The sequence below is a fragment of the Oncorhynchus gorbuscha genome, linkage group LG15, assembly GCF_021184085.1.
Source record: "Oncorhynchus gorbuscha isolate QuinsamMale2020 ecotype Even-year linkage group LG15, OgorEven_v1.0, whole genome shotgun sequence".
Lineage (NCBI taxonomy): Eukaryota > Metazoa > Chordata > Actinopteri > Salmoniformes > Salmonidae > Oncorhynchus > Oncorhynchus gorbuscha.
The window spans coordinates 48,224,580-48,249,668 of record NC_060187.1 but is presented as its reverse complement, the minus strand read 5'-3'; the positions used below and the strand labels follow the sequence as shown (position 1 = coordinate 48,249,668).

General features: G+C 45.6%; 1 protein-coding gene across 10 annotated transcripts in view; it reads left to right on the top strand.

Annotated features, from left to right (window-relative positions):
* The window catches only part of LOC123997423 (dynamin-like 120 kDa protein, mitochondrial), a 62,085-nt gene extending 37,609 nt beyond the window's left edge, over nt 1-24,476 (top strand). For all 10 annotated transcript variants that reach the window (XM_046301629.1, XM_046301628.1, XM_046301623.1 and 7 more), the window contains 3 exons: nt 1,570-1,680; nt 20,358-20,430; nt 22,617-24,476. In XM_046301629.1, coding sequence (XP_046157585.1) covers nt 1,570-1,680; nt 20,358-20,422 — 176 coding nt within the window. In that variant the 3' untranslated portion in view covers nt 20,423-20,430; nt 22,617-24,476. The remainder of the gene's footprint in view (nt 1-1,569; nt 1,681-20,357; nt 20,431-22,616) is intronic.
* Nucleotides 24,477-25,089: the final 613 nt, after the last annotated feature.

Below are 25,089 nucleotides of genomic sequence, written 5' to 3'. Positions count from 1 at the left end.
GCACAAGCCCACGTGCTAGTGAGTAGCCAGCTAATCTTTTTCTATATTTGAAGTTAAGCCAACTTGAATCTATTTTTGTAGCTAACAAGGCAGAACAGTTGAATTGTTTTGAACACATACTGTCCATCTCCGACTGTTTGAACAGCATGCTAGCCGGTCTACTTTGTTCAGATGTTGAAATCAAGTGGCCTACCTTATTTCGCAGGATGTTAAATGACTTGCCAATTTCTGATATAATTGTTCTTTATGATTAGTCTGTTTTTATAAATGTGCAATAGACAGCTGGTGTAACAGTCTTAGGCTAAAATGCAGCTAGCACTAAGTGATACCGCAATGCCCTGCGTGGCAAACGAAGGCTTTTCCAGAATCAATATTCATTGATTCTCCCTTTATTAGTAGTGTCTGGCTCAGCACGTAATTTGAGGAGTTGAGACATAAAATGGGTGTTGTTAGAAAGGTTAACTTCTCCTTTATTGCGTTAAAATAATGTCTCACTGTGTTTCAGCGTCCATATGATCTATTCTGTTGGACTAAACTGCAAATGCAAAAATAGCGAGTTGAAACCGCTTGTCGGAGAGTAAGTGATCTCTCATCTTTGTTGATGTGAGGGGCAGGGTGTGTGTGTGTGTGTGAGAACAGAGAGGAAGAGGTGACGCGAGAGGTTTCACTCTGTCCAAAATAAGCCCAGGGTGTTTGTATGGACTTATTCTGGACCTCAGCTTGTCGCTTGCCTTCCCGCCGTTGGAACGACGACTCCCATTGTTACGGCGGAGACATGAGCATCTCGTCATTACATAGATATCTGGTGTAAATGGGAAGGTGCACCCAGCACAGACGGGAACGAAGGAGACGAGACCAAAAAGACATTGGAACAAGTGGACATCAACGCTCATAAAAACAATATATAGATTTGAATTAATCAAAGCTCAACTGTCTTGTCCAAAGAGCACTTGCTCCATATTTCTAGGCATATATATATGTCAAGTTGGCTCGATGTCCTTTGGGTGGTGGATGATTCTTGATACACACGGGCAACTGTGTGAAAGTGTCAAAAACCCAGCAGCCTTGCCGTTCTTAACGCAAACCGGTGCTCCTGGCACCTACTACCATACCCTGTTCAAAGGCACTTAAGTCTTTTTTTTTTTGTCTTGCCCATTCACCCTCTGAATGACACACACACACACACACACACACACACACACACACACACACACACACACACACACACACACACACACACACACACACACACACACACACACACACACACACACACACACACACACACACACACACACACACACACACACACACACACACACACACACAATCCATCTCAATTGTATCAAGGCTTAAAAATCCTTATTTTAACCTGTCCCTCCCCTTCATCTACACTGATTAAAGTGGATATAACAAGTGACATCAATAAGGGATCATAGCTTTAACCTTGATTCACCTGGTCAGTCTGTGTCATGGAGAGAGCAATGTTTTGTAGACTCTGTGTAGGTCTATGTTTGCTGTGTCTTTGATGTCTGACATTTTGTGGTGTGTGTGTGTTCACATATTCAGTGCGGCGCCTGGAGAAGAACGTGAAAGAGGTGCTGGAGGACTTTGGTGAGGACAACGAGAGGAAGATTCACCTCATCACCGGACGCAGAGTACAGCTGGCAGAGGACCTCAGTGAGTCACCTCACACACACCAGCTACACACACACACACACACACACACACAAAAACACACACACACACACAAAAACACACACACACACACTTCGGTTTAACCAGAATGGTACAGTCACATTTGTGATCCCTCCTGTTTATGCCTTACTAACGAATAGATCACTTATATTATGGTACCTAGTGGAAGAACAAATATTGTTTTGAATATGATGGATTTGGCTGTGCGTTTCTCTTTTGCCGATTTGACGGCCGTGTGGTTTTGCAACGTACCAGACGCCACTAGATGGCAGTGGTGGTAAAGGAAAGGTGAAGTCTTCTCATTCACCGTATGTCAGCACATTGGAAGAGCTTGACCATCCCCTGTATGTTACTGCTACGGATTGACCGCTAACAGTGGGATGTCTGCTTCGTGGCACTGACGTCTTAGACAACGCTCTGACCACTGCGTAGCTTCATTTACTGTATAACCCCCCCACCACACGCATGTGCATTCTGGACACACACATTTTTACATGACCTTACATTTTAGGAACTTAGCAAACACACACGCTCTCTATTTCAAGATACGTGAATGCGCGTATGGACACACACTCACACACATACTCTCCCGCTCTCTCTTTCATCTCTCCTTGGGACTTTAATTGCTGCTCTCGGGAGAGGAGGTGGTAAGCAAAAGAGCGGGAAAGAGAGTGTCTGGCAGCAGTATTTAGGTAACAGTGTGCTGGCCGCCGCCTGTCATGTCGACTAGCCCAGCCCTGCTCTCTGGTAAAAAGCTCTGCTGATTAAATACAGCAATATGTGGAGCGGCTGAGTGGAGTGTCGACAAGCCCAGACTTGCGCACACACACACACACACACACACACACACACACACACACACACACACACACACACACACACACACACACACACACACACACACACACACACACACACACACACACACACACACACACACTGATAACAGAGGAAGCAAAGTGACAGCGCCTGCCACTAAGTGCGTGTGCTTCTATAACTTTCAACATGGTCATAGTATAATTTTTCTATGGTAGTGCACTATATGACCCATCTGAATATGCAAAGTTTGGACACGCCTACTCATTCAAGGGTTTTTCTTTATTTTTACTATTTTCTACACTAGAATAACTTTATTTTATATATATATATATATATATATATATATATATATATATATATATATATATATATATATATATATATATATATATATAATTTATTTTTTTTATATATTTTTTGAGGTTCTTCAAAGTAGCCACCGTTTGCCTTGATGACAGCTTTGCACACTCTTGGTGTTCTCTCAACCAGCTTCAAGAAGAATGCTTTTCCAACAGTCTTGTAGGAGTTCCCACGGATGCTGAGCACTCCTTCACTCTACAGTCCAACTCATCCCAAACCATCTCAATTGGGTTGAGGTCGGGGGATTGTGGAGGCCAGGTCATCTGATACAGCACTCCATCACTCTCCTTCTTGGTCAAATAGCCCTTACATAGCCTGGAGGTGTGTTTTGGGTCATTGTCCTGTTGAAAAATAAATGATAGTCCCACTAAGCGCAAACCAGATGAATGGTGTATCGCTGCAGATTCTGGTTAAGTGTGCCTTGAATTCCACAAATGAACTTTTAACAAGGCACACCTGTTAATTGAAATGCATTCCAGGTGACTATCTCTTGAAGCTGGTTGAGACCATGCCAAGAATGTGCAACGCTATCAAGGCAAAGGGTGGCTACTTTGTAAAATCTCAAATATTAAATATATTTAGATTTGTTTAACACTTTTATTTGGTTACTACATGATTCCATATGTTTCATAGTTTTGATGTCTACACTCATTTTACAATGTAGAAAATAGTAAAGAAATTCAGAAAATCCCTTGAATGAGTAGGGTGTCCACATTTTTGACTAATACCGTGTACATACAGTGCCTTTGGAAAGTATTCAGACCCCTAGACTTTTTCACATTTTGTTACGTTATACAGCTTTATTCTAAAATTGCTTAAAAAATATAAAATATATATATATATATATATATATATATATATCACCAATCTACACGCAATACCCCATAATGACAAAGCAAAAACACGTTTTTAGAAATTTTAGATCATTACTAAAAAAAAAGTAATCATATTTACATAACTATTCAGACCCTTTGCTCAGAACTTTGTTGAAGCACCTTTTGGAAGCGATTACAGCCTCGAGTCTTCTTGGGTATGATGCTACAAGCTTGGAACACTTGTATTTGGGGAGTTTCTCCCATTGTTCTCTGCAGATCCTCTCAAGCTCTGTCAGGTTGGATGGGGAGCATTGCTGCACAGCAATTTTCAGGTCTCCAGAGATGTTCGATCGGTTTCAAGTCCGGGCTCTGGTTGGGCAACTCAAAGACATTGAGGCTTGTCCGGAAGCCACTCCTGCGTTGTCTTGGTTGTGTGCTTAGGGTCGTTGTCCTGTTGGAAGGTGAACCTTCGCTCCAGTCTGAGGTCCTGAGCACTCTGGAGCAGCTTTTCATCAACGATTCTCTGTACTTTGCTTCGTTCCTCTTTCCCTCGATCCTGACTAGTCTCCCAGTCCCTGCCACTGAAAAACATCACCACAGTGTGATGCTGCCACCACCGTGCTTCACCGTAGGGATGGTGCCAGGTTTCCTACTGATGTGACGCTTGGCATTCAGGCTAAAGAGTTCAATCTTGGTTTCATCAGACCAGAGAATCTTGTTTCTCATGTTCTAGGAGTCCTTAGGTGCCTTTTGGCAAACTCCAAGCAGGCTGTCATGTGCATTTTATCATGGAGTGGCTTCCGTCTGGCCACTCTACCGTAAAGGCCTGATTTTGGTGGAGTGCTGCAGAGATTGTTGTCATTCTGGAAGGTTCTCCCATCTCCACAGAGGAACTCCGGAGCTCTGTAAGAGTGACCATCAAGTTCTTGGTCACCTCCCAGACCAAGGGCCTTCTCTCCCGATTGCTCAGCTTTGCCGGGCGGCCATCTCTAGGAAGAGTCTTGGTGGTTCCAAACTTCTTCCATTTAAGAATGATGGAGGCCACTGTGTTTTTGGGGACCTCCAATGCTGCGGACATTTTTTTGGTGCCCTTCCCCAGTTCGGTGCCTTGACACAATCCTGTCTCGAAGCTCTACGGACAATTCCTTCGGCCTCATGGCTTGGTTTTTGCCCTGACATGTACTTTCAACTGTGGGACCTTATATAGACAGGTGTGTGCCTTTCCAAATCATGTCCAATCAATTTAATTTACCTCAGGTGGACTCCAAGTTGTAGAAACATCTCAAGGATGCTCAACGGAAACAAAAAGCACCTGAGCTCAATTTTGAGTCTCATATCAAAGGGTCTGAATACTTATGTAAATAAGGAATTTCAGTTTTTATTACTTAATTGTTTGAAACCTGAACATTTTACTTCATTTTATGAGTCTTACATTGTTTCAAAGTAGCCTAGGCAACCCTGATTGGCAATATGGTGCCATTTGGGATGCAGACCTAGGAGTGAAAGGGAAAAGATAAAAGGTTGCGGCGTGTGTGAATTAAAAAACACCTTGGGTGGGTGTGTGCGCGTTGGTGTGTGATATAGCTTAGCTCTCCATTTTGTATCCGTTTGTGATTTCATACATATTCAGAGGTGTGTGTGTGTGTGTGTGTGTGTGTGTGTGTGTGTGTGTGTGTGTGTGTGTGTGTGTGTGTGTGTGTGTGTGTGTGTGTGTGTGTGTGTGTGTGTGTGTGTGTGTGTGTGTGTGTGTGTGTGTGTGTGTGTGTGTGTGTATTTCGTGGTCAACACAATTACCTGTCTGTTAGCACCGTATGTGTATTCCCATGTAATTTCTGTCTCGACTCCTGGTCAATACGATACCTACCCTTGAGGAGCAGGCATAGTCACAGTCGTGTGTCTCTTTCCGGTATGCCAGTGGGACTGCAATGAGTCACTAGGCCTTGTTCCTGTCTGTTTGTGCCTGCTACCGTGGTAACGGGAGACCCTGGGAGAGAATTCATAAGCTGTTGGCCGTGACACACACACACACACGCGCTCTGAACCCCCCCCCCAGAAACTGACCGTTAGTCATACAGAGGACTATACCAATAAAGACAAGTCCAGGCCTGTTGAGTGTGTGTTGGGGTTGTTGCTAACTTGTATTAAAATGTGTGGGTGTTTACAGTAGCCTATATATGTGTGTGTGTTTGGATCGTTGCTAACTGGCTCCGTGTTGATAATTCTTTGTTGGTAGGCAGAGAGAGCGTCCCATAATAACAGGCTATTGTGCAGTGACAGACTGAGGCGTCCACACTACAGTAGCCTGCTTATTCAGTGAAGCCCTGCTAAGTGCATTAGTGGAGCAGCATGAGAGAGGCGTGCTTCCAGCCTGCCAATGCCTTGTCCTCTCTGTTTCCAACACACACGTGTGCTCACACATACACACACCATTTACCATGACACACACACAGTTGAAAAAATGAGGGCACACACACAAACACACGCGCTAGCCTATTGTTAGTTCTTCCTCAGTTTAGTTTGTTAAAGGTGTGTGCATTTGACGGCGCTTCCCACTTGCAGCTATGATATGGTTGTTTCTGTGTCTGGCTCCTCCTATCTGTGTTTGCCGGCTAGACTGGCATTCAGGTGTTGCCTTGAACACACATACACGCCTCTCTGTCGACTGTTTGACCCTTCTTCAACACACACACACACACACACACAACACTCTCACAAACACACCGTGTTTCACCGATAGCCCTGTGGCTGTTAAATCGTTGTCGCCACTACAAAATGTTTTTTATTTGATTTTATTTTTTAATTATATTTCTGCTTTTTAAAGGGATATCTAGCTGCAAACTAGCATTAACACAATAACTGGAAGTCTATGTGAACAACTAGAACGCTAGCTGTTTCCATAGAGTTCCTTTCATTGCCCATAGCTAGCATTAGCTCATGAAACTGCCTTCAACTCCCTTCAAACTGCATAAAAAGACATTCAAATGGTATCTGGTAATTCATTTGACTGTTAAAAAAAATAAATGAATCCAGCACTATGCCTTTAAGATAAGTGACAAGTTATACAAAGTATAAGTCAGCAGAAGTGACCACAACCCCCCACCCACTACGTTTGCCACTGCTGCTGAAAACAATCTTTGGGGAAGCACTGACACATGTACACTCTCTCTCTCTGACACCCTCACTCACGGACGCACACACACACACACACACACACACACACACACACACACACACACACACACACACACACACACACACACACACACACACACACACACACACACACACACACACACACACACACACACACACACACACACACACCAGTTGTTAGGTTGAGTTTAAAAGGGGCTGCCTTCACTTCCTCCTATGGGGGTCATGTTCTCTCACCAAACCACCAGAAGGGAAACAGGAATAGAATAAACGAGAAGACGCTCCTCTCTTCGTCCCCTGCTTCTCTCACAGAGGAGTTCCTAGACCTACGTAGGGAATAGGCTGCCATTTGGGATGCAGACGTCCTACTCCTTCCCAGAGTGTTTGAGGAGGGAGGGTGGTGGGGCTGGGAACACAATGGTCACACACCATATTGGCGGAGACGGAAGGGAGGTTATCTGCAAGCCAGACAACCCGCAGAGAGTATCCCTGTCTGGGCTTGTCCTCCTCCGACGTCCTCTTGTCACTCGGAGGAACCGAGGAGGAGTGACGCTTCAGAAGTCGAGGCTGATTTTCAGAGTACTTTCACTTTATTAAAAGCTGTGCAGGAGGAGGATAGGGGTTCTGAAGGGATGTAAGATACACTATCAAGCGAGTATCGACCACACTACCCGTTGAGCCATGGTGCTCCTGAACTCAAACGTTCATTGGAACTTTCCCGACTCTTCTGCGCTCCAACCTTACGTTTTTATTTTTTAAAGACCCGAGCTATGTTAGGTCAAATGGGTTCAATCCATTCATGTAAGGTTGTCAGTCTAGATGTAAGAACGAGTTGAGGATCGTGCTGGTTAGCCGTCTGACAGTGTGGAGTTGGTTGTCTGTCTCTAATGTAGACCTAGATGTGTGCCAGAGGGGGCTGTGTCCCATCTGGCACTCTATTTCCTGTGGGCCCTGGTCAAAAGTAGTGCCACATATAGGGAATCGGGTGCCGTTTGGGACGTTGCCCTGGAGGTCTCCGAAGGGCAGTGGAGCCCATCACTCTAAATGACCAGATAGACTCTACTGGGCTCTGAGATAGGGCTCAGCGCACAGGCACAAGACTAAGTGCCGAAGTCCAACTTGGAAGTTTGGCGTTCTCTATAAAGTTAGGCTATTTTTCTCCCCTCAATTAGGCTTGGGCGGTATACTGTGTCTACTGGGGTATTTTTAAATAGCGACGGTATGATTTTTCAATACCTTTTTATAAACATATATATTTTGAGGCACCCTAAAGCATCTTTTTTTATTTAACCTTTATTTAACTAGGCAAGTAAGTTAAGAACAAATACCTATTTACCATGACGGCCAAACCCGGACGACACTGAGCCAAATTATGCGCAGCCCATCGGGAATCCCACTCACGGCCGGTTGCAATGCAGCCTGGATTCGAACCAGGGTGTCTGTAGTGACGCCTCTAGCACTGAGATGCAGTGCCTTAGACCACTGCGCCACTCGGGAGCCCTATCTGAGATGTGCCAAATAAATGATCACCAGCTCAGGGCTCCAGCTATTCAGTTGGCTCGCTAACTTGCTAGCTTAGTGGCTAGATTGCAAGATCAAGTTTCTTGGTTACAGCTTCTTAAAAATGTGTATTATGATTTATTTATTTTTACATTTGGAAAGAAATGGCGCCGCTTGTGTGCACTGCCGGTAATACCGTATACCGTATATGGTACAGGAACGGTATGAAGGTGTGAACATCTGGATACCACTCTACCCTCCATCTAGTTCCAAACTACAGGCCCGCGAAGACAAATGCAGGCCCCGGGCAAAATGAATTTGAGGCTCTCGATCATCCAACAGTCACCTGAGGGTCGTCTTTAACCACGTATGATATAACGAGATCCAATACATTTTTCCTGGTAAATAGAAAATATCAAGCTAATGTATTTAATGGTGATATTAGACATGATACAAGTGGCTGTCTTGTGATGTTTGGCTGAACTCCGACGTGGGCCTCTCCTCTCGCACACCTGTGTGCTGTCTGTCCCCTCCCCCTGCAAGACTCGACAGGAGGAGATCCCACCAGTTTAGCTGTGTGTGTGTGTGAGAGAAACTGAACACTGTGTTGTTACACACTCGTCATCTGAAGGCTGGAGAGGATGTCCCCTCATAAAGATATTAGGCCAGGCCAGGGGTCATCTCATGGAGAGCAGGGAAACTTTATTTCAATGCTCTTGCTCAAAAGCGGCCTGAGCCTCACCTGGCAGCATGCTTTGAGGGGGGGCCGGGGGGAGCACACTTCTCTTAACAAAGGCAGAAATTTGCTCCCTGGGGCAGTCTGGTGTTAAGAGCGATTTGCCCCTACTCGCAGCAGACAGGTAGAGCCCAGTGCCACTCATGTTTCACACGGGGGGAGGTGTGTGTGGAGGAGGCGAATCGTAGGAGTACTAACAGTGGTGCAGGGTGTGTGGAGGTGAAGCGACGTGTGTGTGTGTATATGTACGGGGGGGGCGTGCGTTTGTGTGGGTGAGGGGGAGAGAAGAGGAGCGCACCACAGGCCAGAGCAGCTGCATGGCAGGATGCCGCCTCCTCTCTCCCTGGAAAGGAGCCCAGTGCTAATATGGAACTGCAGGCCCGTCAGGAGACGACTGACTGGATGTGGGCTGCTGCCTTAATTCCAATAATACACAACTCAATTACAACAACCCAAGAATACACACTCTCCCTCTGTCTACGTGCCTCTTTTAACCCTTGCTCTGTTTTCCATCTCTCTTTTTTTTCTTCTCCTTCTCGCTATCTCTTTCCCTCTTCCCCATCTCTCTCTCTCGCCTTTATGGTTTTTGCCTTGTGACAGACTGACACCCCTTTGACTCCTCATGATGGGAGAACATGTGCCGTGTGAACGCCGCCCGCTCTGGTCTCCCTCCTCTCTGAAACCATAAGCCTTTGCTTTTCAGATGCCATGAAGTTGTGGCCCTGAAAGGGAAGTTGCGGGTGTTTATGCAGCTTGTCACATTGATGGAGAGCGCGTGTCTCACAGCACACAGGCAGGCGGAGTGCTCCTGTACACAGACACATGCCAGCGTGCGTGCACACACACACACACACACACACACACCATACGCACTTCTCTTCACCTTCACCCCTTGGACTTTTCGAGCTCTCCCCGCGAGCTTAGTACTGGTATTGTGTGTGTGTGTGTGTGTGTGTGTACAATAGCACTCTAGGTTGTCTGGACCTGCTCCGTGGAATGCCCTCACACACTCCTCCATCTCACATCTTCTCCCTCTATCCCTTTTATCTCTCCCCCCTCCCTTCCCTCCTCTCCTTTGAGCTGCTCTTCCTCTGGAGTGATTAGCGAGGCTCAGTGAGAAGTGCTCCTCTGTTTCCTCCTGTGGTAGTGGAAGACCTATAGGAGTATTAGGTGTGTGTGTGCGCGCAAGGTTTTACTGTGTTTGCTCTGGGCGGCAGGTCACAGCAGAAATGCCCTGCCCCTGCCCCCCGCACACACACACACACACACTATCTGTTTGCTCTCTCCTCTTAGAGGAAGCCTAAGCATCTGCCGTAGGACAAGATGGCACTTGTCTGTTGCGTGTGTATGGAGCGACGTAGCATGTCCATGAGTTTTATGTACTGTTGCCTGTACTGGGGTTCTGGATTCCTGAGGAGCAACATTTCATCACACTGTTGCGTTTTACATGGGAGGATGCTTGGGGCTATACGTTTGATTTTGTAGCTCTTTTTGCCAATCCACAGTCCCTCAGCCGTTTTACCAGAACAAGTGGCGGGATGACCACTGTCTTATTTTTCAGATCTCGAATTGTCCCTTTAATCACTCAGGGGCCATTTGATGCTGCTCTTGCTCTCTCAAGGGCCCCGTTGTGTTTGAATGCGTTGGCAAATGAATTGGCTGCCCCTTTAGGTTAAGCTTTTACTCTCCTCTGGATCTGTACATCAATTTGGTGGTTTAAAAGAACATTTTGTCGGCTTTCCCCTCATGTCTTCACATAGACAAATAGATGGTGAAAGAAATGCTTTTATCATAAATGGACGTTAGAGGCTGTATTTTTTTATTTCTTTTTCCTGAGTGTATATCCTCTGACTGTACCCCAAATGGGAAGGCCTATGGGCCCTGTTCGAAGGTAGTGCACTACATAGGGGATAGGGTGCCGTCTGGTATTCAGACTCTGGCATTAATTGTAGTGCTAGTTTAGAAGTTTTCTCGTAAAGAGGAAACATCAAAGATTGACTCTGGGCCAACTTGTCCATTTTCTCCGGGGCTGGGAGTAGACAAACACTACATTTAGAGTTGTCATAACGCCGCTTTAAAACATACTGCTCTGTCTTTCCTTTCATCTGCAGCCAGCTCTCTTCCTGTCTTAGCTCTCTCACACACACCAAACTCCCGACCATGGATGGGCTCTTGCACGCACACGGCACGCACAAGCTCACACGCAACGCATGTGTACACATATTTTTTTATGTATATATATATATATATATATATATATATATATATATATATATATATTTTTTTTTTTTATTTATTTTTTTTTTTTTTTACATAGAAGGAACAGGGAGCATGTCTGATGTTAAAAGCACATGTGGGTCTGCCCCCCTCCTCTCTGACAGAGGACTGTTTATACCCCTCCCTGACAGCCAGTGGAGGAAACAACTTCCGTCTTCCCAACAGCTGGATCAGAGGCCCTCCGTACACCCGGCCAGCCAGCCGCTCCCAGTCCCACTCACGACCTCCTAACCTCCTCCCTCATCCCTCTCTCCTTTTCCTCCCCCTGTCCCCTCCTTCCTCGCTGAGACTGGGAGCCAGGGCGGGCTGTCCACGCTCCCTCCGACACGTCCCTGGTGTTTTGGTGACCCCGCGCCCTTACCCCATCCCCCTATTCCCCTGCATCTGTTTCACAGGCCCCGCAGCAGCAGTCCCCGGGTGGTTGTAAATCTCTCCTTGCTCTGCCTGAGTGTGGAGGATAAAGGGGCAGGGGACATTTTTGGAGACTGTCCACCCTGTCAGAGACTCAGCCAGAAAGAGACTGGGTAGGCTGTTGGACCTGCCTTTCCCAGGCCTTGTCTCAATACCCATCTACCCTCCTCTCCTTGCCTCCTCCAAGACTACTAAAAGCAACAAATGAAAGCACTAATGTGTGTGAAAGAAGTAGAAGGCAATGGAAGCTGTTTCAGGCCGTTGGGGGACATGTTTATGCAACCTGTCACCTATCGGTGATCATCAAGAAAAGGTTACAAGGAATGGAAGCCTCTGAGGAGTGTAGAGACACGTCCCTGGTGCTCCTGACAGAGTGATCGGTGGGAAAAGAGGAAGTGGAGGAAGTCGTGATGTGGGACAGATGAGCGCCCAGTGAGGATTCCGACCGTCTCTTTCCCTCCCAGCAGGGCCCCAAGGGCCCCATTCCTGCAGATCCTCCTGTCACTCAAGACACAGTCTGTCTCCCAAATTTCCTATGTAGTGCACCACTTGTGACCATGGCCCCATAGAGCTCCGGTCAAAAGTTGTGCTCTATATGGAGAATTAGAATGCCATTTGGGACGCATTGTCTGACAGCACCGTTACTGTTCACACACTTAGGCCCCTGTTAGCTGTCCACGGCTCAAATAAGAGGATGTGGTAATAGGAAAACCACACACTTCCTCCCTCGCATGGTAAAAATAGGCAGTCTGTTTTAAGTCTTTTTTAGTTTTTTAGTTTTTAGTTTTTTTTTTAACAGATGAAATGGGGGATTTTCTCAATGTCCTCCCTGCACATGGGCTACCAGGGGTTAGATTTGGATTAAGTTTACTGCTGAATGCTTTAAGTTGCCAAGTCTTCTCGTTTTTGTGTATTAGATATTTTAGCAGACTTCTTCCCGTCGCCCACTGACAATAGCTAGATTTCCATCCTATTGGCGACAGATTTTCAATACGAATTCTAAAATCTGCATCAAAACAATATGCCTGTTTTCCCGCCAGAGATGTTCCCATCAAACGGGCTTTTTGCACATCAAAGGCTTTGCGTAATGACATAGTGCACATAAAAACCACTTTTGCCATTTAAATGTACCACATAAAAAATACAGGTGAAATTTACAGACGTATTTTCAACTCACACAAACTGTTGCGTTATATGGATAATGTGCCCATTTTGGTCTTGGTACATGTGTTTTAGCCAACAGCTCGCAGATACGGTGCAGTTAGGCTAGCCAACATGATGAGATTATTAATGGTTAGTGAGTTTTTTTTTGTTTTTGTCAAATGGCAACCAAGCATTGCAGATGTCACCAGAATAAGACACTCTATGTTTATTGGAAAGGAGCTTCAAGCTCATCACCATGTCTTCTGTAGCCTAATAAATTGCAAGCTTTCCCGAGTCGTAGTGGGAGTTCCAAGTTTACTTCAAATTTATGGTTTCCTCCGCCATTTCTTGCTTAATTCATTTTTACAAACAAAAAGATCCCACCATGCTTGAAGGAACAAACTGTCTGTCGACTTTTATGAATACTTCCTGTTTCCATCAGGCCGGTTCTGACCCCCCCCACACGTCTGGTAATTCCTCTGCGTGAAATGGTTGGATGATATCCTGGTTATAGATAAAAGAAACTTGATGTACGTTTTCAGAGATGGTGTTTTGATTGTGCTTGCAATGACACATTTCACTCTTGCGGTGGCATTAAGGAATTCAATGTTTGTTTGCAGTTCCTGCTGTACTACGTGTCACTGGGACAGGTGTGTGCTCTCAGGACCAGCTGGAAAGCCGTATTTAGCGGAGGGAGTTGGAGTGTTGTGTGTGTGTTCTGATGGGTGTCGTCGGCCGTCTGGTTCGTTTGGGATCAGCGCTGTTCCTTCATGGTACTTACCTTCGCGGGACTGACTGACATGAGTCGGACCTCCCAGATTCGTCTGCGTGTGATAGAAGTCGTGGAGACGGAGAGACAGATGGAGGGGGGGGGCTCTTTCCAAGGTGTCGACCCTGATTATGGATGTGCTGTGTGCCACAGTCAGACTATGCCTTGGTATTGAACACATTACAGTTGATTCTGTTCAACGTGTCGGTCTGCCTGCTTATGTGCGCGTTCACACACGCCCGGGCGCTCGGCGGCGGGCAGTCCACACCTGTGGCTCTGAGGGATTATGGCAGTGATTTAACATAAACACTCTGTCACCCCGAGATTATCAGGCCGACATTACCCACTAAGATTGATTGTCCAGGCTACTTAGCTGCAGTACAGACCATCTGAGTGCAAAAGGTTGGCTTTAGAAGCCTGGGAACTCTGGCTCTCTGTGATTTTATCATGATTTACAACCCCCCCCAAAACAACTCACAAATTACATAGATATTTTCTGAATTTCCAGCTTCAGTGTCTTGCACAGTTTTTACAGTATAAAAGACTTGTCATTACTCTGCGCTGGTATGTGAAATAGTCTCAATCGTGTCCAGGTAAAGTAAGATCAGTGATGTTATGATTTTGTTCCTTTTTGTATGGATTCCTTTTTCTCAAAACCCTCTCAAATTCATCGTCCTCTGTGTTTGATCACACTGCTGTTTTCCAACATTAAACCTGTTGAATCCAGTAGTGTGCCGTGAGCTAAGATAAATCCACTTAGCAAATTAAATCTCCAGATTTTGGTCGTTAACCAATTTTACAATCCCCTGCATGCACAAAGTTGTTGACATCTCGCCCTTTTATAAAAGCTGTGTCGATGTCTGTCAATAAAACTGTACAAGAAACTACACAGCACTTCTTCACCTGGCGTTGGTTTTCCCCGCTCTGCTACTTTGTTTAGTCTGGCCCCTCTGGTGACCCCGGGTTGAACCTGTTCAGGCTCCGGGCTCGACTCCTTGGTTCTGCTCTCCTCAAGCATCTGGTTCCTAGATGAGCCCTCCAGAGCCAGCCCTGATTCATGGCTTTGCCACTGACGGGGCGCGTTTTGCCGACGACATTCCACTTTCTGCGTCCGCCTCCTGCAGCCCTTACGTTTTTATAGCGTGTTACAATACAGATTTAGAGACGAGTCAAGTGACATGGCGACGGCCCACTCTTCTGCTTGTTGCATTAAGAGATCGGCTTTCAGTCAGGACAGGATCGGCGCATGCAGACGTTCAAAGAGTCGGATCACCCCCCCCCCCCCACGACTGTAACCTTGCTTGTGACAAGAGAAGTTAACTCATTTCATTTTTTTTGAATGATGACAGTTTGGGACGGGAGCCTCCTGACCAGGCAGTGAACTCTGTCCTGTCTTGAGTTGGCTCATTGCTGGACTGGAGCACCATGCAAAAACAACAGGGGCTGGTCTTGGCACCGAACGTTACCCACAGAAAGCCTTGCGTTGACACTTTCTCTATAATACAGTCTCCCTTCTCTAACGTCTGCCTTTCTCCTTTCACGTCAAACTCTAGAGAGGGGCATCCCCCATATTAAAGAGATTACAGTCTCTCTTCTCTCCATCTGTATGGAGCAGTTGTTCAGCCCGGACCACACTGTTTCACAGTCTAATTACAGGTCAATTAAAGGATTTTCCCTCAGTCCCTTCTCCTGCTCCGGCCACCGAAGGCTTACAGCCTTTACAGCTCAGCAGAGTGGGAGTGAAAGAGAGATAATTTCATGTGGAGATCAGCCGAGAGAGGGACCTGAAAGAGGGGATTGGGAAAGGCCCGGTGTCCCCCCCCCTCAGCCTGCCACCTGAAAAGGGGCCTCTGGGATAGAGGCCAAAGGATTATTGGAATATTCATGGCGAGATAAAGGGGAGGGCGGCTGAATAGCAGTGTCTCGGGGCTCATCTCTTAGGTAAACATGCGCCTATATAGATTTTTTTAGTTTTTATTCCTCTGAGGCAACAGGCAAGGAACGGCGACTCTGTCCACTTCGTGTGTTGCATTTCCGTACGCCTCAAAAGGAAAGCTGCCTTGTTGTGGCCTTTTTCTTTCCCTTGTCGTCTTGTCGGACAAACAGATGGGGAAGAGAAATATCTGTTTCTCACTGTTGCTGCCCAAAATAAAGCTGCCATTCAGAGCCATGCGTGCCCTCGCTTTTCTCCTGCAAGATAGCAGGGCCTTCATTATAACACCATTATAAATTAAAGTGAATTGCGGACCATTTTACCTATCAAATTCTGGTAAAAAAATATATATATTGAGACCTCCTACAACTATAAGGTAAGAGAACTGCTATAACACTGTAAAATGGACTTCAGGTAAGTTTACCCCCTGTGGTTGACCTGTTGCAGTAAGTGGTCCACATCGAGCAATTAACTCGACACAATAGCTCCCGTGTCACCGTCACATCTAGACTCCGCTCAGCAGTGACGCTCTGAAGGTGAGCCAGGGGTTTTCCCTTGTTTTGATGTGACAGAGATGTACCCTCTCCTACTCCTGTTTTCCCCCCTCTTCTCCCGCGGGTCTGGGTCAGACAGATGTTGCTAGTACTCCTCATCCGATTGAAATGATGTTTTGCGGCCGGATCCTGGCCCACACTCCTCCTCCCGGTATGTGTGCTCCATAACTTTCTTTTTGAGCGGTATGGTTCAAGAGCGGGGCTCCAGCCGGGTAAGGTTTCAGCCTCTCCACACCTGCCGTGGTCGTGGAGCCGTGTCAGCGTGCCCTCTCTCCCAGCCCTAATGCCTCCATTAGGTGTTGTAATCTCCCCTTACCGCCTCCCTATTGTGCCCTGACGTGTTTACTGAGTATCAAAGGCTGGGGAATTTCTTTTTGCCACCTGCCAGGAGTGTGTGTGTGTGTGTGTGTTTGTGTGTGTGTGTGTGTGTGTGTGTGTGTGTGTGTGTGTGTGTGTGTGTGTGTGTGTGTGTGTGTGTGTGTGTGTGTGTGTGTGTGTGTGTGTGTGTGTGTGTGTGTGTGTGTGTGTGTGTGTGTGTGTGTGTGTGTGTGTGTGTGTGTGTGTGTGTGTGTGTGTGTGTGTGTGTGTGTGTGTGTGGGGTGGGGAGAGAGAGAGGAGGGGGATAGGTGCTTTTCTGACACTGCTTGTGCTGTTTTTCCACTGTTTGTGTGAGGTCAGTGTTTTCTCAGCACTTTTAGTGTTATATTTCAGGGCTCCGAGGTGTGTGCGCGAGCGTGCGCGTGTCCTCAAAGGCTGCCGTGTGCCTTTCATCCGTCAGAAAGGGATACCTCTGCACCCGTTCCCCTTCAAAGGGTCTCGCACGAGCCCCTCGCTCTAGGATGAGGTTACCCTCTAAAGCACGCATGCAGCTCCCACCTTTTGTGTTGACCTGAAATGGACACTTAAGACATCGTTGTTCCCATGTCTAAACCGCTATGATTTATTGTCCCCGTGGAAATCAAGGCGACTTATGGTTTTGAAGCTTTCCGACCTTGTTGAGTCAAACGTATTTGAAGATACTCTTCTGATTTGCATCTCGTGAGGCTGATTGGAAGTAGCTGAGTTGCAGTTTGTGCCTCAGAGTTTTGTTTGAGTTTGTGCTTGGGGCAGCTCCAGTCGGATTAGTCTACTGGAATAGAGCGCGAAGGAGAGACTGGGCCAAGGATGGGTGCAGCTGGCACTGCTACTCCCCTATAGGCCTCTTTTTCTCTCTCTCTGGCCCATAGACTTTACTCTTGCCATTGTTAAATCAGTGATTTAAAGAGTCTCTGTTACTGCAGTCCCTCGTGTGACAGTACATGTTGTCATATGGACGGATTTCTCCTCGAAACGACCCCAACGGCGGGAGGTGGTGACTCAACGTTTCTCCAGTATATTTTCCCTTTCATGTGGAATGTTGTCATGGTATCTCCCGTCCATTAGCTAGACGTGTGCCTGGGGGGACATAACATGTCATCGGTTCGGAGGGGAGGGGCGGGGGTCTTTGATGTGGCGGTGAGCTTACTTGAAATGGCCCACAACTCTCCTCTTCATCAGAATATTTCACTGAAGTGGTCAGTTTTTTAAATTTATTTTTAGGTTTGAGGGCTGTCAGTGGTGAACCATCTGCTGTTGGGCTGAAATAAGAGGTGACAGTGGAGGCACAATGGCCTGTGACACGTCTGTTATTCTGCAACATTTCAGGGCGTTGGTTTCACAATTCACAATTCACACACTGTGAAGGTATGCCATGGGCTATTATGAACACTGAACAAAAATATAAGCACATGTAAGGTGTTGGTCCCATGTTTCATGAGCTAAATTAAAAAATCAGAAATTTTTCATATGCATAAAAAGCTTATTTCTCTCCAATATTGTGCACAAATTTGTTTACATTCCTGTTGGTGAGCTTTTCTCCTTTGCAAAGATAATCCATCCACCTGACAGGTGTGGCATACCAAGAAGCTGATTAAACCATATGATCATTACACAGGTGCACCTTGTGCTGGGAACAATAGAAGGCCTCCCCAAAATTGCTGCTGGTGAGTCCCTGATCCACCTCTACGCAGACGACACCATTCTGTATACTTCCGGCCCTTCTTTGGACACTGTGTTAACAACCCTCCAGGCAAGCTTCAATGCCATACAACTCTCCTTCCGTGGCCTCCAATTGCTCTTAAATACAAGTAAAACTAAATCCATGCTCTTCAACCGATCGCTACCTGCACCTACCCGCCTGTCCAACATCACTACTCTGGACGGCTCTGACTTAGAATACGTGGACAACTACAAATACTTAGGTGTCTGGTTAGACTGTAAACTCTCCTTCCAGACCCATATCAAACATCTCCAATCCAAAGTTAAATCTAGAATTGGCTTCCTATTTCGCAACAAAGCATCCTTCACTCATGCTGCCAAACATACCCTTGTAAAACTGACCATCCTACCAATCCTCGACTTTGGCGATGTCATTTACAAAATAGCCTCCAATACCCTACTGAACAAATTGGATGCAGTCTATCACAGTGCAATCCGTTTTGTCACCAAAGCCCCATATACTACCCACCATTGCGACCTGTACACTCTCGTTGGCTGGCCCTCGCTTCATACTCGTCGCCAAACCCACTGGCTCCATGTCATCTACAAGACCCTGCTAGGTAAAGTCCCCCCTTATCTCAGCTCGCTGGTCACCATAGCATCTCCCACCTGTAGCACACGCTCCAGCAGGTATATCTCTCTGGTCACCCCCAAAACCAATTCTTTCTTTGGCCGTCTCTCCTTCCAGTTCTCTGCTGCCAGTGACTGGAACGAACTGCAAAAATCTCTGAAACTGGAAACACTTATCTCCCTCACTAGCTTTAAGCACCAACTGTCAGAGCATCTTACAGATTACTGCACCTGTACATAGCCCACCTATAATTTAGCCCAAGCAACTACCTCTTTCCCAACTGTATTTAATTTATTTATTTATTTTGCTCCTTTGCACCCCATTATTTTTATGTCTACTTTGCACATTCTTCCATTGCAAAACTACCATTCCAGTGTTTTACTTGCTATATTGTATTTACTTTGCCACCATGGCCTTTTTTGCCTTTACCTCCCTTCTCACCTCATTTGCTCACATTGTATATAGACTTGTTTATACTGTATTATTGACTGTATGTTTGTTTTACTCCATGTGTAACTCTGTGTCGTTGTATCTGTCGAACTGCTTTGCTTTATCTTGGCCAGGTCGCAATTGTAAATGAGAACTTGTTCTCAACTTGCCTACCTGGTTAAATAAAGGTGAAATAAAAATAAAATAAAATGTGCAGTTTTGTGGACTCACATTCCATGGCCACAGTCACGCTGGAGAAGTGTGCTCTTCACGGATTAATCCCGGTTTCAACCGTACTGGGCAGATTGAGTGTATGGCGTTATGTGGGCGTGCAGTTTGCTGATGTCAGCGCTGTGAACAGAGTGCCCCGTGGTGAGGTTAATGTATGGGCAGGCATAAGCTACGGGCAACGAACGTAATTGCATTTTAACAATGGCAATTTGAATGCACAGAGATATCGTTACGAGATCCTGAGGCCCATTGTCATGCTGTTCATCCACCGCCCTCACCTCATGTTTCAGCATGATAATGCAGGGCCCAATTTAGCAAGGATCTGTGACCAACAGATTCATACCTGTATTCCCAGTTGTAAAATCCAGAGATTAGTGCCAAATGAATGGATTTCAATTGACTGATTTCCTTCTGCAAACTGTAACTCGGTAACATTTGAAATGGTTGCATGTTGTGTTTTTATATTTGAGCTGTAACTTGTGTCACTGGTAGTTGGACGCCACGGTTCTGAGAAACATCTCAAACTCCTTGGGTCGTCTCGCAAATACTAACACAATAGAATAGAATAGGCCTCTTTTAGCAGAATCACCACTCACAAGTGGTTTTCTGTGACGCACTGTATGAACTGAGGCATCTTGGATGCTCCATATCAGGGTTGGGGTCACTTCGAAGTCCGTCAATATGAACTTTTTAAACATACGTTCTCCTTGTCAATTTGTTGAGAATTAATTGAAAATTTAAAAAATCCACAAAGTCCAAACTTTTCGTTTACTTCTTGAATTGACTGTCTTCAATTTGGAATTGACCCAACCCTGCTCCATATCTGCTGTTTGTCTTAAAATCTCAACTTACCCACTCCCTTTGGTCTTTCCTCCTCTGCAGAGAAAGTCCGTGAGATTCAGGAGAAACTTGAAGCCTTCATAGAAGCTCTTCACAAGGAGAAGTAGAGCATCAGGTATTTGACTCTCAGTGATCTCATTGTAGATATCTCACATGAGCTACAGTACAGTACATTGACTATTAGTGGCCAGCATTGTACAGAAATGTCTCTAACATACCTCAAATCATGTGAATATATACAGTACCAGTCAAAAGTTTGGACAAACCTACTCATTCCAGAGTTTTGTCAGCGGTTAAGAGTGTTGGGCCATTAACTGACAAGTTAATCAGTGGGTAATGAAAGTTTTTATTAAATAAAAAGTGGGGGGACAAAAACAAAGTGCCCCCCCCTCCCTAATCTTACAGTGGTAAATGCTCAGTCTGCCCTATGGCTCAGCTCAAACACTACATCATTCACGCACCTTTCTCTCTCTGACCCCCTGATCTCCAGCACTATCAGATATACATTTTAAAATAGAAAACCATTGTTACTGTATTGAAATGAATCAAACCGCACCGATTTGTTAAAATTGCACCAAATGGTTTCCAGTTAAAAGTATCGTTCCTGTATCGGAGCCCATGTACAGTGGGGCAAAAAACTATTTAGTCAGCCACCAATTGTGCAAGTTCTCCCACTTAAAAAGATGAGAGGTCTGTAATTTTCATCATAGGTACACTTCAACTATGACAGACAAAATGAGAAAAGAAATTCCAGAAAATGACATTGTAGGATTTTTAGTGAATTTATTTGCAAATTATGGTGGAAAATAAGTATTTGGTCAATAACAAAAGTATCTCAATACTTTGTTATATACCCTTTGTTGGCAATGACAGAGGTCAAATGTTTTCTGTAAGTCTTCACAAGGTTTTCACACACTGTTGCTGGTATTTTGGCCCATTCCTCCATGCAGATCTCTAGAGCAGTGATGTTTTGGGGCTGTTGCTGGGCAACACGGACTTTCAACTCCCTCCAAAGATTTTCTATGGGGTTGAGATCTGGAGACTGGCTAGGCCACTCCAGGACCTTGAAATGCTTCTTACGAAGCCACTCCTTTGTTGCCTGGGCGGTGTGTTTGGGATCATTGTCATGCTGAAAGACCTAGCCAAGTTTCATCTTCAATGCTCTTGCTGATGGAAGGAGGTTTTCACTCGAAATCTCACTATACATGGCCGCATTCATTCTTTCCTTTACACGGATCAGTCGTCCTGGTCCCTTTGCAGAAAAACAGCCCCAAAGCATGATGTTTCCACCCCCATGCTTCACAGTAGGTATGGTGTTCTTTGGATGCCACTCAGCATTCTTTGTCCTCCAAACACGACAAGTTATATTTTGGTTTCATCTGACCATATAACATTCTCCCAATCTTCTTCTGGATCATCCAAATGCTCTCTAGCAAACTTCAGACGGGCCTGGACATGTACTGGCTTAAGCAGGGGGACACGTCTGGCGGCGTAGTGTGTTACTGATGGTAGGCTTTGTTACTTTGGTCCCAGCTCTCTGCAGGTCATTCACTAGGTCCCCCCGTGTGGTTCTGGGATTTTTACTCACCGTTCTTGTGATCATTTTGACCCCACGGGGTGAGATCTTGCGTGGAGCCCCAGATCGAGGGAGATTATCAGTGGTCTTGTATGTCTTCCATTTCCTAATAATTGCTCCCACAGTTGATTTCTTCAAACGATGCTGCTTAACGATTGCAGATTCAGTCTTCCCAGCCTGGTGCAGGTCTACAATTTTGTTCCTGGTGTCCTTTGACAGCTCTTTGGTCTTGGCCATTGTGGAGTGTGACTGTTTGAGGTTGTGGACAGGTGTCTTTTATACTGATAACAAGTTCAAACAGGTGCCAGTAATACAGGTAACGAGTGGAGGACAGAGGAGCCTCTTAAAGAAGAAGTTACAGGTCTGTGAGAGCCAGAAATCTTGCTTGTTTGTAGATGACCAAATACTTATTTTCCACCATAATTTGCAAATAAATTCATTAAAAATCCTACAATGTGATTTTCTGGAATTTCTTTTCTCATTTTGTCTGTCATAGTTGAAGTGTACCTATGATGAATATTACAGGCCTCTCTCATCTTTTTAAGTGGGAGAACTTGCACAATTGGTGGCTGACTAAATACTTGTTTGCCCCACTGTATCTAGATGCACATCCTTTAGCTTCTATTCAAATGATGCAGCTCATTGCTGGTTGATAGTGTGACTGTCCCACCAGTAACGAGTGTTCTGTGGAATCATTTTAACTATCTCACCCTTTGTCTTTGCAGAAACCATTGGAAGCAAACCTGCGGATCCCAGAAGCAATGTACTGATCAAAGAAAACAACCCCCCCCTCTGTAAATGACTACTCCCCCACCCCCAAATCTGATTTTAATGTCTATGGCTTAGCTTACCGCTCCCCTTTACACACCTCACCGACAAGAAAGGAGGGGAATGAAAGGAAAGAAGGAGCTGCAGCACAGGGAAGAGAAGTGGAGTGTGTCGGACAGAGCCCTTTTAAACTGAGCTGGGTCCGTTTACCAGCGTGGCAGAGCATCGAGCACTTTCTCAGATCTGGGTGGCCTCCCTATCACAGCCTCATGCCTTCTCCACAGGGCTTTAAGGGCCCTGGGTGTGTTCACCAGACGTGTCCTCTTCACACAGCAATCCAACAACTGTCTCCTGCCTCTTCTTCTTTCTTTTTTTTGCTCGTCTTTTCACTCTTTCGACACGGAAGACTAAGAGACGGGGAGGAAAAAGACGAGCTTGAAGTTACACACCACCTGACTGACCGAGCGACATCTCTCTTGCTCTCGATGATGTTGTACAGGTTTTCTCTCTCTTCACACTTCCTTTCCTTTGGTTGGGAATGTGTTTAATTGGCTTCAGCACCGGTTCGAGGGTTGCTTCCAAAATAGCACCCTTTTCCCTATGTAGTACATGATTTTTGAGGACTTCTTATTGCTATTGCACTTTAGTTAGCCCAGTGGCTAGCTCTAGTCCAACTCTTACAACTTATCGACGTCACTGAACCCCATAGTTCACACTGGTACAACGGTCATCCTCCATCCTCCCAAAACTCACATATATTAACAGTGGTTCATCTATTCCACACAATATAATGTAGATTTTTATTTTGTGGAAGCAGACCTGATTTGAGAGTTGTGCCTACTATTTGATAGGAAGTGTGCACGAGCCCACTAAGTACCTCTCTCTGTGACCTTCTGTGTGTGTGTGCACCTCATTATCATCACAAGTTTATTTCACTACGGGACTAAGCAACCTCTGTACCATGTTCGTTCTGGAAAAGATCCAGCTTTGGTTTCTATTGGACTAGAATCCAGTTCAATCTGCAGTGGATTGAACCACATTAGTGGGGGAAGGACGCTAGTGACCTCTCTCGATTCAAACGTGGTGATTGGGTTCCTGGTACTGGACTCAACCACACACCATCCTCCCCTCCTTTGACTCGTACTTTCACTGTTTCTGCCTTTGCTTCTCCATGATCTTCTGCCTCTCCATGATCTTCTGCCTCTTTATTTTCCCTCTTCCTCTCCTGTCGAGCCCTCTCGTCTCCTCTGTCCACCTCATCCTCATCTCTATACCTCTCTCTTTTCTCTCTCTCTTTTCTCTCTTTTTCTCTCTCTCTTTTCTCTCTTTTTCTCTCTCTCTTTTCTCTCTCTCTTTTCTCTCTTTCTTCCTCTCTCCTTTCTCTCTGTCTTTTCTCTCTCTCTCTCTCTCTCTCTCTCGCTCTCGCTCTCGCTCTCGCTCTCTCTCTCGCTCTCTCTCTCTCCCCTCCTCTTTGCTCCCGGCTCTAAAGCCTATCTCATGGTAAGATGCACTAAAGGAGTTAGTCGTATTCTTAACCCAGCTCATTCATATGTGTATGTGGGTATGTATACCGTACATGTACATTTAATACCAATCATGCATCTGTTATTGCTTATGGAAGGAATATCAGAGTTCAATGTGCTTGTAACAGTATATCCATCGGTCGGTTCAACACGTACAGTTCTCTTTTATGTTGTATAATGAGGTGTTTGCATGGTATAGCCCCTCAGATGTGCTTTATTTATTACAGATTTGATTGTGTTTAAGAAGATAAGTGAAAATCAAATTGACGTTAATAAAAAAAAAGTAGCATTTTCCATGAAGTCATGTCCATGTTCTGTTGACTACATCCGTCTACCTTCTGCTGCCGCAGAGTGTTGTCGAAGTGTTGAGGACAAGACGAGCTAACACAAACCTTGTCCGAGCGCTGCGGGGTGGCCGTCTGATCGCCTCTGACCCCAGAACATCGGCCGTCGTTCTTGTTGTTGTTTCGTTCCCCAGCGACTCTACATGTTGAACTGTTCATACCCAGCAGGCGATCTTCTGCCACACGGACGACGGTCTTGTTGGTCTGACCTTTGACTGAAGACTTTTAGTTTTTCCCTCGCAGACATAGTATGCATCCTCCTGAGCTGCGGAAATCCTCCGTGCGCCCTCCTTCAGGTCTGTATCTCATTTGTCGACATTGAGTAATGTAGAACTTGAATGGTAAAGGAAAACTAAAAGTTGGCTTTGTGCTTGTTGGGAGAGTGTATGAAATCACTTAAATGTCCACCCCATTTGTATACAGCACGCTTCTTTAGACAGCTGTGTTTACATTTACATTACATTTAAGTCATTTAGCAGACGCTCTTATCCAGAGCGACTTACAAATTGGTGCATTCACCTTATGACATCCAGTGGAACAACCACTTTACAATAGTGCATCTA